We start from the raw sequence: 15101 nt of genomic DNA, 5'->3' as shown, positions 1-15101 counted from the left end.
CGGAGTTCCGTGTCACCTACAGGGTCAGCCGTAACTAACGTACGCCCACCGTTCTTGATTTCTAATGTTCTTTTCTAGAAAACTATAAAGAGAACTCTACCATATGTTCACTGGATTGAACACAATTAGCTTTTGGCTTGCATTGTACAAAAGGACCTACAGACATGCCTCCTTTCCCTTCCTTCACAGATACTTGGCATACCTCTAGCTATAGTAGGATTCTACCTACACGCCCTGAGCTCACTACGGCGAATAAGGTCGTGGTCATAACTGGCGGTGTGAGTACACTCACTGTTGTCTTTCTTGGCGTCCAAGGTTCTCCAACCTACTACGCATCATTGCTTTTTTGAACCATAGCATTCTTTGGGAATCGCGCTACGTATTTGGTAACAAATTACACTTTCTAATTGATTCTAGGGAACAGGTATAGGCGCAGGCATAGCCCACGCCTTCGCTGCCTCGGGGTGTACCAGGATCGCACTCATCGGACGTCGCCTGGAGATCCTCGCACAGACAGGAAATACTATCACGCGAGAATTTCCTCAAATTGAGGTGCTCCCATGCAGCGCTGATGTTACTAATAAGAGCCAAGTCGACGCCGCCTTCAACTTAATTGCAAACAAATTAGGGCCCATTGATATACTCATCAATAATGCCGGCTACATTTCGACAGGCACCGTTAGCGATATGGACCCCGACGACTCGTGGACTGCATTTGAGATTCATGTTAAGGGCAGCATTCACGTCTCCCAGGCATTTACCCGTACAAAAAATGCGACTGAATCGTTTGTAGTCGAGACGTCTTCTATCGTAATTGCCGTTCCACCATGGCCGTTCGCTGCGGCTTATACCGCTAGCAAGTTGGCGGCAACCAAATTATGGGACTTCTTTCGCGTAGAGAATCCTTCCACGCGTGTCATCAGCATACAACCTGGTCAGATAATGACTGATATGGCAACGAAAATGGGTATGGAATTCGAGGATCCTGATGATGGTGAGTTAAACACCCTTCAGCCCTAGTTCACTAATGTTGACACATCTCTGGATAGTTGACCTCCCTAGCCACTTTGTGGTTTGGCTTGTGGGCCCCGACGCCAGATTCCTGAATGGTACTTTTGTATGTGCCAATTGGGATGTCGAAGAATTGATAGCTCGTAAGGACGAATACGAGAGGACCGACCTGGGGACCATTAAGCTAGAAGGATTCCCATGCTTCAAAGGAGCGGCATCATGAAGCCAGACAATGTAGCATGGACTTATCACAAGTGACAATAAAAATAACTCGAACTTAAGGTTATTCTTAAATGATAAAAAAAGACGCACAACAATAGTAATTCTTTGACGAGGAAGAAAAAGTTACATGTGATAATACATATGCTAATCCCAAAATCCTCCACGTCTACAGGAAATAAGCTTAACTAACGATACATTAGACTACAGCATTGAGAGTCCCAAAAATATTACATCACTCTAGTGTGTTGAGATAGGGGGGTTTTTTTCAACAGTTTGATTGTCAAGTATGATGTCCCCGATACATACAAAGACCATTTATACCGAGCACTAATAATGACTACTAAACGAAAGTATAGCTTATGGTTTGATCTCGGTTGGGTAACCCGAGAGCCGGTCCTGTGAGAATCAATTGATATATCCGGTCCCCTCGCACCGTACAACGTATGAATACGTCTGGTGTTAAGCCTATCAGCTAGATGTATAGGCATAGGTGTTATGCGTGGTATATATAAAATGCAAGAAAAGTGATGGCTCATTTTAGTATCCGAGTTAATGTACATAGCATCATTAATATCCAAACTCATTGCAAACAAGTTCCCCATCGCTCAGCCATGGCCACTAACGAACTCTTGACGCTCCATTGCAGCCTTGTTCCAGATGAAGAAGTTGACCGCCAGGAGCCGTCTCCTTTGAATGTACTGTTGTCGAGTAGTTCAATAAAGTATCGGAACATACTATCCGGACTTCTCAGACTAGCGGAACGACCGTCTCTAAAGTTAAGGCTAGGCTCGCCATTTTTGTATCTGAGAAAGTTGACAAGCGTCGGATGATCGGGGGCAAGGCCATCGAGTGCAAAGCGATGGTTGAAATTGTGGGGTTGGTCACTGGAAGAGGACACCGTTGCCGAATCGAAATTATAACTATTAGCACATGTGGATAGCATGTCGACGTTCATATCGCTACTCGTGGCGGTTAAGATGGTGGGGTTGTCCTTATCTCCAGACAAAGTCGTCCAACTCGTAGCGATCGTGCTTCGAGACTGTTGCCATTCCAGGGGGTGTCGAGCAATGGCAATAAAACACAAGATACGAGAAACACGGTAGATGATTGCTGACCACCAAAGCGGTTGATCTTTGAGTGGCATGAGTCGGTAAAGACGAAGAGCCTGGCCACAATGAAAAAGCACTTCCTCCTCCGAGTCTAGTGCGACGACGGAGACACCAGGGGACTGCGCACTACCCACAGTAGGATTCCAGGATTCACGGTCCGGAATATTGCCATTGGCGAGAGCCTCATCAATCTCAGGAAAGCCCGAAATAGTGTTCAAAGACACTAGGTGGTAAATCACCAGCGTGGCCAGGGCAAAGGGCGAATCGACGGGGGGCGATGAAGAGGAGTGAGATGCAAGGGTAAACCACTCAAGTAACAGCTCTCGAACCTGGTCGAGCTGGGCGTGGATTGCGGAACTGGATAACGCCTGCGTACTCCGTTTCCACCGGACCGGCCGATTAGAGAAGGTCTGTAGCCATTGGCGAAGATGGCAGACCATGCCCTGCAGGGGCATCAATAAAAGTCGAAGAGACAAAGGACTCAGGCTAGATCCGCCAACGACTCGCAGTTCACCATTGATGAACCGACCGTATAGATCTCGAAGAGATATCTGCGACATATTCAGAAGAGAATCAGGCTGTAGGTGAGCGTAGTCCTCACCACCGGCCGCTTTCCAGAGCTTGTCATTAGTAGGCATAGGGTCGATCAGCATATCAACTGATAATATATTGGGCGTGTCGTAAAATAAGCTCCATTCCTGGTCAGCCATAACCCAGGCATACGTAAGACTATGGTCTCAAAATCTTAGTTATACAAGATTCGTTCAAAGGCCGTCGCGGTAGGGTTACATACCGAGATTTGAATTCCTGGTCTTTCCATTTCTCCCGTGCCTGGTTGGCATCTAGGTGACCAGGGAAAAATGGAGGAACAGTGAATGATTCAAGTTGCGTTGCATTGCGAAAAAGCTAGGGAAAAGGAGTCCTAGTCAGCAGGATTCAATATGCGCAACGGGGTATAGTCCAATAACTTACGTGAACATACATGGCCTTCTGGGCACTGGAAATCTAGCAGACATTAGCAAAGCAAGAATCCAAGCGATGTTTTGGTTGTTACAAAAAAAAGGACAAGGCTTACCCCCATCAGCCAGCGCTCGCCGCACCACATACCCATGTAGAGCAACAGAAGAGCACAGTACGAGACCAATGGCTCCGTTGTAATGGAAAAATCCCGTTCGAGAAGCTCTGAAAAGGCAATACGGCACATCTCTGTCAGGCCAACAGCCATGTGTTGACACGCAGTAGTAGGGATAGCGGCTGCACCGACGGCGATCATCAAGAGCAGCAAGATTCCAGCGAGCTTTCCATGCTGCGGTAGTTGCGTAAGGATGTCATTTGTTTTCACGACAGGCCCTGGGCACAGTTTGAAGTATTGGTCAAAGTTACTGCAATAGGAATTGATCATATCATCGAGCACTTTGGTCGGGGGAAGTGTGATTAAGGCGGCATTCAGTGGGTGAGTGTCAGCACGTGCTGAACGGGCATCACGGACGTGAATGTTGCGGGACTGCTGAAGCAGCAACTGGGCTACAACCAACAACTGGTCTCTTGTGCTATCTGCAATTGGCTCAGCGGCCGACTGGCTGTTGACGTGAGCAGATTTATTAGCATCTACCCAGGTCGCATTCCAGTGGTCCTGAGATCTCAACATCTGCTCCAGGTGTTGTAGGTTGATCCGCACTTGGCTGAAGCAGTGCTTTGAATTTGGCTTAAACGTCGAGGGGAAGAACTGAGAGGGCTGAGGCACGCTGGATGGAAAACGATTTTCGACTCCTCCAGAGTCCCAGTCGACCTGCGACTCTCCTCCAGCGAGCCCGGCGTCGTCGCCGGGCGAGTTGGTCAAATATGGCTCCCACAATCCGTCGTACCCAAATACTCCCATGAGATCGGTCATGTTCAGGTCTCGCAAGTTATCCATCATCGTTATAGGCGTGGGATGCGAGCGGCTGCTGTCGCGATCGAGATTGCCGGCCACTGCTGGCAGCGGCTGGGACAACGGCGGAGCGGTCTGGTCAGGATGGCGAGGGATCTGGGCCAGCCAGTCGACTGGAAGGCCCGCGGTTATGGGGATCGATCCAACTATCCACTGTTGTTGCTGCTGGTGGTGGTGTTGTGGGCTGGTCGTCGCAGCCTCGGAGTAGACAGAAGGAATCGCGGAGAACTGGGACATCATCGAGGGCGCGGGCATGGCTGCGTTAAATTTACCGGCATCTCGAGATGTAGCCACCGAAGGGGGTAGAGAGGCGTTGTTATCACCATTGTTGTTGTTGCTATTGCTGTTCTTGTTCTTGGTGTGGCCTTTGCTGCCATCGTCGGACGCGATACTCTTCCGCGGCTGAAGCGAGCGATAATACGGTTCGTGCGATCTGTTGCCGGATCGTCGGGCTGCGCGAGGCTCGCAGACGAGTTGTTTGGAGGCGCAACGATTGCAGGGCACCTGGCGATGGCTGGTTACTGACTGTTCTCGTGGTGAAGATATGGATTCGGAGAGAGAGAGAGAGAGAGAGACAGCAGGGGGAAGGAAGGTGCAGGTTGAAGATAGCGCGGCCCCGGCGACCGGGCGCTGAAGCAAGCAACACGACATCGCAACACACCACCAGTGCACAACAGAACTACAGAACAACAGGATCCAAACATACCTTCTTGTCGCAGCGCACCTTGGCTCTCGAGCAGTGCGCGCAGGCAATGTATCGCAGCTCTTTGGCCTGCGGAGACACTTGTTGCGGCAGCGCAGTCATCGGGATGGACGTGGTTGCAGCATGAATCAATCAATCAATCAGTCAGTGCAGCCTCTATTGCTGTAGTACGCTGCGACTGCTACTATATGTACCATTGGTCGAGGCTCCGGGCGTCGTAGGGGCCCTGTGTGCTCCTCTGCGTCTAATCGTATCTGCAGTGGTGTGCATTGTCAGACGTTCATTTGACGAGTCAGACAGACTAACAGTAATGGCTTATGCCCTAACGCCCATAACAAAGCGTCTGTCGGCACAGGCTGGTACCCACGTTGATATTTATTCGCCCATTGGCCTCTCCCTGTCTCGCTAGCATGGTTGCTACATAATACATGTATGACAAATGCTGCATAATCCCAAAGTGTGTTGGCGGGTATACAGGCGACATGTGTATACATTCGTATCACCACGGGAATTTTCACAGCCCTACGGTTTCTCTGTCGCTATTAATCCCTAGAAAACGAGCCCAGGCAAGAAAACACTCCCAGTTGTACGTGAAGTACGCAAGACTCGACATTTACGAGCGGACCTCCGGGGTTGTCGTGGACCTGAAAGCGCGAGCCAGATTCGTTTAAGCAACAGGCGAACAATTGAGGGAGAGTAACAGATAAGGTTACTGCATTAGCTTGATGTTGATATTAAGGTGTATTTAGCGAAGGTAAACTGCACACCCGGACACATGCAGCGACTACGTGCAGTGAGGCAAAATTCTTTTCGGCCATATTAATCCATGTAGCGATCAGTTGATACGAAGTGGCACTTCTCTATGCCATGTGGCATCAATTGTTTTGAAAAACGACTGAAAAGAAAAAACATTTCAAAATCTACCATGATACATGTATCAAGACTATCAAGTATAAAAATCAGGAAAAGTCCACCTTAGACACCCGCTCATAAAATGATTTCCCTTGCACCTCAGCAAGCTGGATCTCCAGCAGCCTGGGTTGACGTGATCCGTGTCCAGCCTATTCCCAGAGCATCAGCCACATAAATGACAATTTCATAGGTTAGCGCAGCTCTAGTTACCAATGTCCCAGCTCCCCAAGCACTTCCGCCGTGGACTTCATCCAAACTATCCAGAAACTGAAGTGTATTCTTATATCCAAGCGGCACAAAGTTGATCCCATGGTGGGCAAGTGTACTCAACATCGAAATACCTGTAGCCTCTTGGCCACCGCCTAATGTCCCTGTAGAAATGAACACCCCGGCATACTTGCCCCAAAGAGCGCCTGTTCTCCACAGGCCGCTTGTGCTGTCCCAGAACGCCTTCCACTGTGCCGGCATGTTGCCAAATCGAGTGGGAATTCCAAGTAGAAAAGTATCGTATTCGGCTAGCTTCTCTGGTGGTATTACTGGATGAATGTCTGACTTGGGAGCCGCATGCATCTTCTCCAGCACCTCTGTAGGAAGCGTCTCGGCAACCCTATATTCACGGTCAGCGACTGGGTACTTCGGATATCTTATTACTGATGAAAACTCAAAGGCTATTACTGAAAGATATCAACTTTCCCACCGGCGGCTTCGATGCCTCGCTTTTCCGCCTCGACCATTTGTTGGATGTGGCCGTGCATAGAATACTTGTATTACAAGCATGAATTAGTGACCATCATTGGAAAGCGGTTAGACACAAGACACACATAAACTATAGCAACCTTTGGAGCCATGATGAAACGGTAGATTGCGTGTACGATTGCCCAGATTGAAAGATTGGCTGGATGAAAAGTTGTCGTAACACGTTCTGACAAGTCTGAAAAAGTCACCGCAGGTGATTGATTTCCCATGGCACTCCAATATATGTCTTGCATCCGTGTCAATCGGTTGTAAACAGCCGTGGTTTACCCAATGGATTACGGAATCAAAGAGCCTGGCCGTGTCTCGCCCGCAGAGATTTCAAGCTCGAGACAACGAAAAAGCAGCCTCTGATTACCAAATCGGGAAATACGGAATCTTTAAGCTCGGGCTGCCGAAAATCCCGAAATAGGATCGGCCGGACAAGTGACCAGTTGGAACACGCAACAAGTCGTCCCGGGGCTGCCGAACCCACACCGTTACTGGCTGTACAGTCCGTAGCCCAGCCCTAACTCTTGACTGGGCAAGCGAGGCGATTCGACGTCTTATCCGATCTCCTTATTTCAAGAGGAATTGTAGTCCGCCAGAACTATTACTGTCTTCTCTTGGACATCACCCATCGAGACCAAGCTGGCACGTCGATATACACAGCCACCCATCATGGGCTTAGAGAGAACGCTGGAAAATGACATCGAAGCACTCGAGGCCAAAGATCGCCATGATGCATGTTCATCAGAACATGGACCTATCATTCAGAAGACAGATGCTCCCGTAGAGACTACAAAGCCAAGCAATGGACGCCCACCGTTTTCGCTCGGCCACGAACTGGTTTTCACTTCAACGCTCCTGTGTGGACAAATTGTGGTTCAAGCAGGCACAGGTCAGGGACTGGCGCCTCTGCATTTGGCGATCATTTCAGTGTCACCAACAATGGCGAACTCAGCTGGTACATTGCTTCATTTGCCCTCATCACCGGAACGTTCATCCTCGTCGCCGGTCGGTTAGGGGACATGTACGGCTTAAAACGAATATTAATCATTGGCTTCTTGATCTATGGCCTGTGGTCGCTGATTGCTGGGGCTTGGTATTTTCTTCGATCGATTGACAAGTTGTTTGTCGTTGCTCGTGCACTCCAGGGAATCGGCGCATCTCTGCTTCTCCCCAATGCTGTTGCTATTCTTGGGCGGACTTACCCACCCGGAATGCGGAAGAGCATGGTTATGAGCCTCTTCGGAGCCTTTGCCCCTGGTGGCTATATCCTTGGCTTCTTGTTTTCTTCGATCTTTGCCCAGTTCACCATATGGGTTTGGGCCTACTTCGCTATGGCCATTGCCTGTGCTGTTCTTGCCACGATGGCACACTTCGTCATCCCCGCATCTCCACCAAAACCGAATATCGATCGTACTTTTGACTGGCTCGGCTTTGGTTTGGGTTTTGCTGGGCTGGTTCTTTTCAATGTTGCCTGGAATCAAGGTCCAACTGTAGGCTGGCCAACTCCCTACGTCTATGTCCTTCTCATCCTAGGCGTCCTCGCATTTGTAGCATTCGTCATAGTGGAGATTCGGACTGAAAGACCCCTTGTTCCTGTTCAGCAACTTAACTTACACATCGCATTTGTGCTATTAGCTATCCTAGCGGGGTGGTCCTCCTTCACTGTGTGGCTTTACTACCTCTAGCAATTTCTTGAGGAGCTAAGAGGCGTCACCCCATTATTAGCAACAGCGCAAAACACTCCTTCCGCCATATCTGGGTTTGTTGCATCTGTGACCACTGGTATTCTTATTGGAAAGATTGGTGTTCCTCCAATCATGATTCTCGCCATGTTGGCTTTCTTGATTTCAAACATCCTTGTTGCGACGATGCCGGTAGATCAGATTTATTGGTCACAAACATTTGTTTCAACAGTCATCGTGCCCTAGGGTATGGACATGTCGTTCCCCGCCGCGGTTATCATGCTTTCCGCCGCTGTTCCGCCTGAGCATCAGGGCATTGCTGCCAGTTTAGCCCTAACAACAACCAACTACGCGATGAGTATCGGACTTGGTATTGCTGGCACTGCTGTTAGTAGCCTCAGTGATGGTTCAGACTTGCTTGCCGATTGTCGTCATGCGTGGTACATGGGCATCGGGCTCAGTGGCCTCGGCATGGTCATTTCCATGATATCTTTGCTTTACGAGCGACGACACCCAACACTGAAGCCCCATTAGAACACCACTTAGAAGTCGTAGAGATAGCTGGTTAGATAGCCTCTTATTTCCGCCATTATATGCCTTTCCTGCATCTTGTGAGTCCACTTGCATACCGGCCTATCTAATCACTGGAGTCAATCAACCCGGTGTCATTTTATTTAACAGATCAATTGATCACTTGAGCGTAATATAAATTTAGATTAAATGTGCCCGTTTTAATTTCTGAATGTAACTCTTGTCCGGAAAATAAAAGAACCTAATTTACAGCATGCGTACTCTTCCTTAGAGCTTCGGCAATAACATTGTCCAGCCCTGCCATCTTCAATCCTAACGGACCGTTTTCAAGCTGGCTCCGAGGGCCGAAGACCCCCTGCATTCCATATCTTGAAACCTGTCCGAGACAATGTCTAATCCAATACTGGCTAGACCGACGGATAATCTGGCTCTTGAGTAGCTTCTTTTCAGAGGCCATTAAAGTGCCAAGAAAAGGAGTCTTTCGGGTTAGGCGTGGTTGATCCTTGGGGGGCGGCGCGGCGGGATTCTTCCCCTACAGGAGGACTCTTGATGTTGATGTTCAACAATATCGCATTTCAAGCTTGGCGAAATGTCTACGCTGGAACAAGGCCAGTCCTTTTCTTTACCTGCAGACGAACCTGATCTGGTAAGCAATAATTCGGATATCTTCCATCCGCACTTGTTGATACTGACTTGGTTTCCTGGCACAGATACGGCGGAAACAGGTCAGAGATGCCCAGCGCGCCTACCGGTTTCGCCAGAAGTCGCTTGTCGATTCACTTAAATATCGTGTCTCTCATCTAGAGCATACTCTCGATAACATCAAACAGGCCGTTAGTGCCGTCAATGGGCAAGTTGTCCAGTCCAAGGACTCTCCGCCACCGCCGAAGCTCATGCAAACCCTCGATTTCCTCTGCCAGCAAATATCCATGCAGATAGAACAATCCAAACGAACAAAGGATGCTACGGGCGATAATTCGTGCGATGGCGGCGCTGGTGGTGGAGCGGAGTTCGACAAGAAACTAAAGGGCCTTTTATCACAGCCTGATTCCCCCCCGCCGACTTCACCAACACGAAACTCGCGTTCGCAATTACCCATCATCTGGGACCATAAAGATCCGGCGTCCGACTTCTGGCCTCTTTTTTTTGGTTCGAACAATGCGCTGCTCCCTTCTATCGCACCATTCACCGCTACCAACAGCACCAACTCCCTACTCGCCCCAAATTACTACGGAGACATCCCCTATCGAACCATACAATATCCAGCCTCGCCTTTCACACAGAAAGTCTATTATGCTTGCGCACAAAGTGGTCATCGATTTCTCTGCGATCTTCGTTTGACAGACAAACAGATCTGGCCAGAATTCGGCCTTGTTCTTGAACATGTCCCGCGCTACGAAATAATATCTTATTTTCAACGCGTTCTCGAAGAAAGCCCCTGTGCTCCGGTTGAAGATCACCGATTTCCATTTATTAGTCTAGGAGGTGCTGGGACTCATTTCCTACCGGCCTCTCCAGTTGGCGCACACCAGTCGCCAGGATTGCAACGGTTTCAGATGACGAATGGCGTGTGGGAAATAGGCTGCCAGGAAGAATATTTTGATGTTGAAGATGTGGAAAGGTATCTAAACTTCAATGGCATTCGCTTGTCAGGCCAAAAGAACTTCTCGAGTACATTTGACCCCGATACGAGTGAATTGACCGGGAGCGATATTATTGACCCCCGTCCAATCAACGCTACCAATCCCGTACTGTTTGTTGAGGAGCAGATATTGATTGAAGGTATTTTACCATTCTATGCTTGATAGTTTAAACGCCGGGATTGCTAAATCGGGAATATAGAACTAAGCCTGCTGTGTATTTGCCTGGGATGCGTTGCTGGTTTCCGTCGTCGCGACGTGGAGCATCTAATTCAGCAAAACATAAAGCAAGGGACTTGAATCTGAAGGTAATCGACTACGACTCGTATTTTTTCTATACAATTATTAACTGTGAGACCTAGTCATACTTGAACGTGATGGGGTACCTTTGCCTCTACCACACGACATGCCATGCTCGTCATCATAAAGCGTAAGTGTTGCTTTTCAATGCTTTTTTATAAAGGCTCCTGTCATTGCGTGCTCACGCCAATACCACACAGCTGCAAGAGTTGCCCCTGGACCGACTGCCATTCCAAGAACAAAAATAGTTCCAGCAGCAGTGAGTGGGGATACATGGGACATACCTACTCGATACAAATCCGACATGCTACCCCAGCACCACAAGAGTGTGGACACGGCCACCATAAGGAAGTCATTTTGAAAGAAAACAAAGACTCCATCCCCAATACTTGCAACAGGAGCAAACGAATCCCGAGGCACAAACACGCGAGTCAGGGATAATTCAGTCGAGATGACGCAACCAAGTACGATACTAACGTGGAAGCATGCCGACATGATCCCAGTCACTTTGTAAACACCTCTCAGATGATGGATATCCCCGTCTACATCCTTGATAGGCTTAGAAAGACCATTCCGTGGAAACCTCTCCATCTTCTCAATGGCTTTTGAGAAAAGCAATGTGAGCAAAGAAACATAAACCGGAGCTGGCTGCCAGAGAGCAAGAACAGCCTGGCGACTTTCCTGGCCTCCGATTGGCAGAAGTAGTATCGTGGTTGGAATGATGTACCCTACCATTAACGCCGGGAGGAACGCTTTCGAAGTTGAAGTGGGAAGTGTTCTTGTTGCTGGCGAAAAATAGGAGAAAGTACGAGACGCAAAAGTGCTCACTAGGAAGTACAGCGGGCCGATCAATCCTATTCCTCGCAGTTGGTACAAAATTCCCCAAATTCCGGGACTAATTGGGGTCAGCAACGAGAATAATAATGTGTGTGTGTTCTTGAACGGTCTCAAACGTACTAAGCCAACAGTGTCCATCTATGTCGAGGGCGAAACCCTTCGATCGTAATGACTGCAACCATTGGCAGCATGGCGGACAGGAAATACAGCAGCTGCAGCGGCTGCTCTGGGCCCGAGGCCCCTGTGACTGCCGAGTAAAAGATCGCCACGAGAATCCTGAGTTTCATATCGATGGCTTCGATTCCTGTGTACTTTTGACGAAGTTGAATATTTGAATCTGGAATCAATTGGTTGATGATAGCTTCACGAAGCAATGACCACATTCCATTATCCTTCCCTGCGAGAAGTAGCAAGCGAAACGCAGTGAAAGCGAGCAGGAGGTATGCGACGTATAAAGCACCACCAAGTGACCCTCGTGCTGTAGGAAATCGTGAGAGCTCATCGTAAAATGGTACTACGTGCTTTTGATTGGGTTGAGGGAGCATTTTCAGCGCAGGCGCTGGAGAGAATGTATGCGTCCAACGATACATTACTAGCCACTCTGGGTAATATGGAACAAGATATTTCGCCGCATATTTTAAGAGCGGGGAGTCCATGCACTCCATACGCTGTCGAGCATGGGCATCTTTGACCAGTGACGATACCCGGTCCTCTCGTTCTCTCTGCACATTTGCAAAAAGTTGAGAAATTTCCCCGACAGAGAGATGACGCCCAGGGCTGCCCTGAAGGGCGGTTACGAGATTGTTTGTCAGCGCTGCAGCCGTTTCGATAGCTGAATTACCACCTTGACCAGTCAGGGGCTCGAGCTATTTTTGAAGATTCCGTGTTAGTTCCAACTTCCAACTGTTCCGACGTGGCTTGATAGCGAGTGCGTCGGGAATTGCTTACCTTGTGACTCGCGTCACCTATTGTGATAATCCGGTTGAAATGCCACCGTTTGTAAACGTACTCAGGAAGACTGGTGTACACGGAGGCTATTTTCTTGTTGTACAAGTCTGAAAATCGTAGTGTCGGAGTGATACGATCGTTCATGTGTTCTTTAGCCAACGCCTCTTCTTCCTCTTTCGTAAAGCGAGGTATCTCGCTTCCATACATAGTTTTCCCTAGGTTTCTGACAAGAAACCAATAGGTTCTATCACCGGGTCCGCTAGGAACAAGGTAAGAGAAATGCTCATTGAAGACAGATGTCAGCGTGCCCTTTTCTATACCCTGAACCCCCTTTGATATACCAAATATGCAGGCGTACGTAGCGGGAAGAGCTATTGGGTTAAAGTCAGCCCTTTTAATCTTGATGAAATAGAAACGGCGGGAGCACACCAACCTTGTTCTTCCGTTGGGTCTATCCATGTAGGGTCTGCTTTCTGTGCCTCTTGCCACATTTGCTGGCGGACCTTTGAATGGATGCCATCCGCACCAACTACCACATCTCCTGTGAAGTTTTGGCCATTCTCTGTGACTACTGTGGCACTTAACTGGCTCTGCTTGACAGTGGCAACTCGCTTTGACGTAAGAACTTTCGACTTATCTTGGATTTTGTCGTACAAGATCTGGATCAACATTTGGCGGTCAAAGAAAATGAGTGGATATGCGTGACTGCATTGGCGACCTCTTATCAGCCCTTGCATGCATTTTGGCCGGGTTTTTTTTTTTTTTTTTTTTTTTCACTCACCGGTATATTAACTTTTCGTCGAAATCGTCAAAAGACCAGAACGATTGTCCATTGGAGTCTCTGAAATAAACCTTCTTGACGGGATACTCTGCCATTTCGATCGCTTTATCACAACAACCAAGCTGGTCTAGTACACGTAGCCCGTTAGGAAGAAGACCAATACTTGCCCCGACTTGCGGCGCAATGTTGGGGTAGGCTTCTAAAACCAAATAATCGATTCCGTTTCTCTCCAGCATCAAGGCGAGGGAGAGCCCCGCAACGCTGCCACCAACGATGATCACCTTGAAGTCTTTTTGTACCATACTGCCTGGTTTATGGTATTTTGTGTCTTCCTCTGAGATTGGAATGAGAATATTCTTGAAATACTGAACATTTGAGGCTTCCAACTGCTCGTTTATATACTTACCATGTAACTAGGGGTAGATATATTTCCTACCAATCAAATTGTTACATTGAATATGAGAAATGGCACACAGGTAATCACTTAGGAGAATTTACCCAAACTTCATTCTTTGCTACAGAATCTATTAATTGATCGTGCTGTTGATAGCATAATCAGAGTATACAGGCGTAGGCCATGCAAAGGCAGCTCGGAGGAAACATGACGGTGATCCGTAATCAAGCCAATCAAATCCGTAAGAGCCAAGTGGGCCATAAATTATCAATTGAACGGTCAATTCTTACAGCCGAGGTACTAAAAATCTGGCATAAATTTGTGTGAAGTTAATGAAGATAAGCTAATTATTAATCTTGGTAAGATGACTGAAATTTTCTAAAATATGTCGCGAGCGCCTGAGGTTTTAGGTAGGTCACGCGCCTTTCCCCTTAAAAGTTAACACGAACCCGGGGAGATCTTCCCCCTTTTGAGTTGGAGAGAGTATGATTAAAAACCGGAAAAACAACAACTGTGTACGTAGGAACTTGCGACGACTTACGGATGATAGCTTCATCTGTCGTCTCTTCCTCTTTTTGTCTTCATCTGTTGGTATATTGCCATCTGCCGCTCCCAGATCTCGCGAAAAGCACTTGTTAGAACAAGAAATACTCTGGCCGGTCCCCATAATCATCTGTTATTTGAGTTATTCGTCACTCGGCATAATGCAACGAGAGACATAGTTACATCCTCGATTTAGTGGTGCTGGTCAGCCATCATACGGTAGGCTCTTTATGGACGTGATACAACTTAATTTTTCAACGTGGTCAACATCAATAATTAAACTTTTTTTGGAACTTCAAATGAAGTATAGTCACCTGAATACCACAGAGAACTCGGATATTATCGCGTATGTAGTTAGTATCCTGAACAGGGTTACATTCTTGACACGTCCCTTTATAAAACCTATACTACTACAAATAAAAGCCGAGCGTGTCTAAAATTATCTCAAATTTTTTACCCCCAACAGCTGCCAAGTCACTAAAAATTAGTCAACACCCCCGACCTATCGACACCCGCTTAGGCTGTCTAGTGGAAGCCGCATGTCCATCACGTTTATTATTATTCGATGCAATCGGATAGGACCCCAGATCGGCAATCTAAAACGGGAGATGGATTCCATGGCTAGTCTCTCCCCTGTACGCTAATCATGGGGATAGTCGGCCAGTATTGCACCGAGCCCCCGAAACATAAAAGATCCTGTCGACGGCACCGAGTACACGTATAATGTCCGTTTATTCCTGATACGCAAAAAAAGGAGAAAAAGAGAAGGAAAAAAAAGAGAATCTCACGCCGTGTGCCAACCCTCAACGAGAGG

The 15101-nt window shown here is 48.0% G+C and overlaps 6 protein-coding genes across 6 annotated transcripts; 3 read left to right on the top strand and 3 right to left on the bottom strand.

Moving 5' to 3' along the window:
- Positions 1 to 164: 164 nt before the first annotated feature.
- Positions 165 to 1234, top strand: TRUGW13939_04769 (uncharacterized protein; the record flags this gene model as incomplete). The annotated part of the gene is made up of 3 exons (XM_035487936.1): positions 165 to 278; positions 418 to 994; positions 1050 to 1234. 3 exons carry the CDS (start codon positions 165 to 167, stop codon positions 1232 to 1234), a joined length of 876 nt encoding a protein of 291 aa, XP_035343829.1.
- A 579-nt stretch (positions 1235 to 1813) lies between these two features.
- On the bottom strand, positions 1814 to 5077 carry TRUGW13939_04768 (uncharacterized protein; the record flags this gene model as incomplete). Its single annotated transcript, XM_035487935.1, has 5 exons — positions 1814 to 3071; positions 3136 to 3248; positions 3315 to 3347; positions 3418 to 4902; positions 4979 to 5077. 5 exons carry the CDS (start codon positions 5075 to 5077, stop codon positions 1814 to 1816), a joined length of 2988 nt encoding a protein of 995 aa, XP_035343828.1.
- Positions 5078 to 5934: 857 nt separating this feature from the next.
- TRUGW13939_04767 (uncharacterized protein) lies at positions 5935 to 6648 on the bottom strand (the record flags this gene model as incomplete). The annotated part of the gene is made up of 3 exons (XM_035487934.1): positions 5935 to 6036; positions 6098 to 6494; positions 6563 to 6648. Coding segments are annotated over 3 exons (585 nt in total), but the record flags the coding sequence as incomplete, so codon positions are not given.
- A 652-nt stretch (positions 6649 to 7300) lies between these two features.
- TRUGW13939_04766 (uncharacterized protein) lies at positions 7301 to 8847 on the top strand (the record flags this gene model as incomplete). The annotated part of the gene is made up of 4 exons (XM_035487933.1): positions 7301 to 7446; positions 7515 to 8256; positions 8317 to 8505; positions 8560 to 8847. The coding sequence occupies 4 exons, from the start codon at positions 7301 to 7303 to the stop codon at positions 8845 to 8847; spliced, it is 1365 nt and encodes a 454-aa protein (XP_035343826.1).
- A 586-nt stretch (positions 8848 to 9433) lies between these two features.
- Positions 9434 to 10649, top strand: TRUGW13939_04765 (uncharacterized protein; the record flags this gene model as incomplete). Its single annotated transcript, XM_035487932.1, has 2 exons — positions 9434 to 9490; positions 9555 to 10649. The coding sequence occupies 2 exons, from the start codon at positions 9434 to 9436 to the stop codon at positions 10647 to 10649; spliced, it is 1152 nt and encodes a 383-aa protein (XP_035343825.1).
- A 1091-nt stretch (positions 10650 to 11740) lies between these two features.
- Positions 11741 to 13682, bottom strand: TRUGW13939_04764 (uncharacterized protein; the record flags this gene model as incomplete). Its single annotated transcript, XM_035487931.1, has 4 exons — positions 11741 to 12487; positions 12570 to 12940; positions 13003 to 13274; positions 13351 to 13682. Coding segments are annotated over 4 exons (1722 nt in total), but the record flags the coding sequence as incomplete, so codon positions are not given.
- Between the last annotated feature and the right edge of the window lie 1419 nt (positions 13683 to 15101).

This window comes from Talaromyces rugulosus, chromosome II, assembly GCF_013368755.1.
Source record: "Talaromyces rugulosus chromosome II, complete sequence".
Lineage (NCBI taxonomy): Eukaryota > Fungi > Ascomycota > Eurotiomycetes > Eurotiales > Trichocomaceae > Talaromyces > Talaromyces rugulosus.
This window is presented reverse-complemented; position numbering and strand designations above follow the sequence as displayed.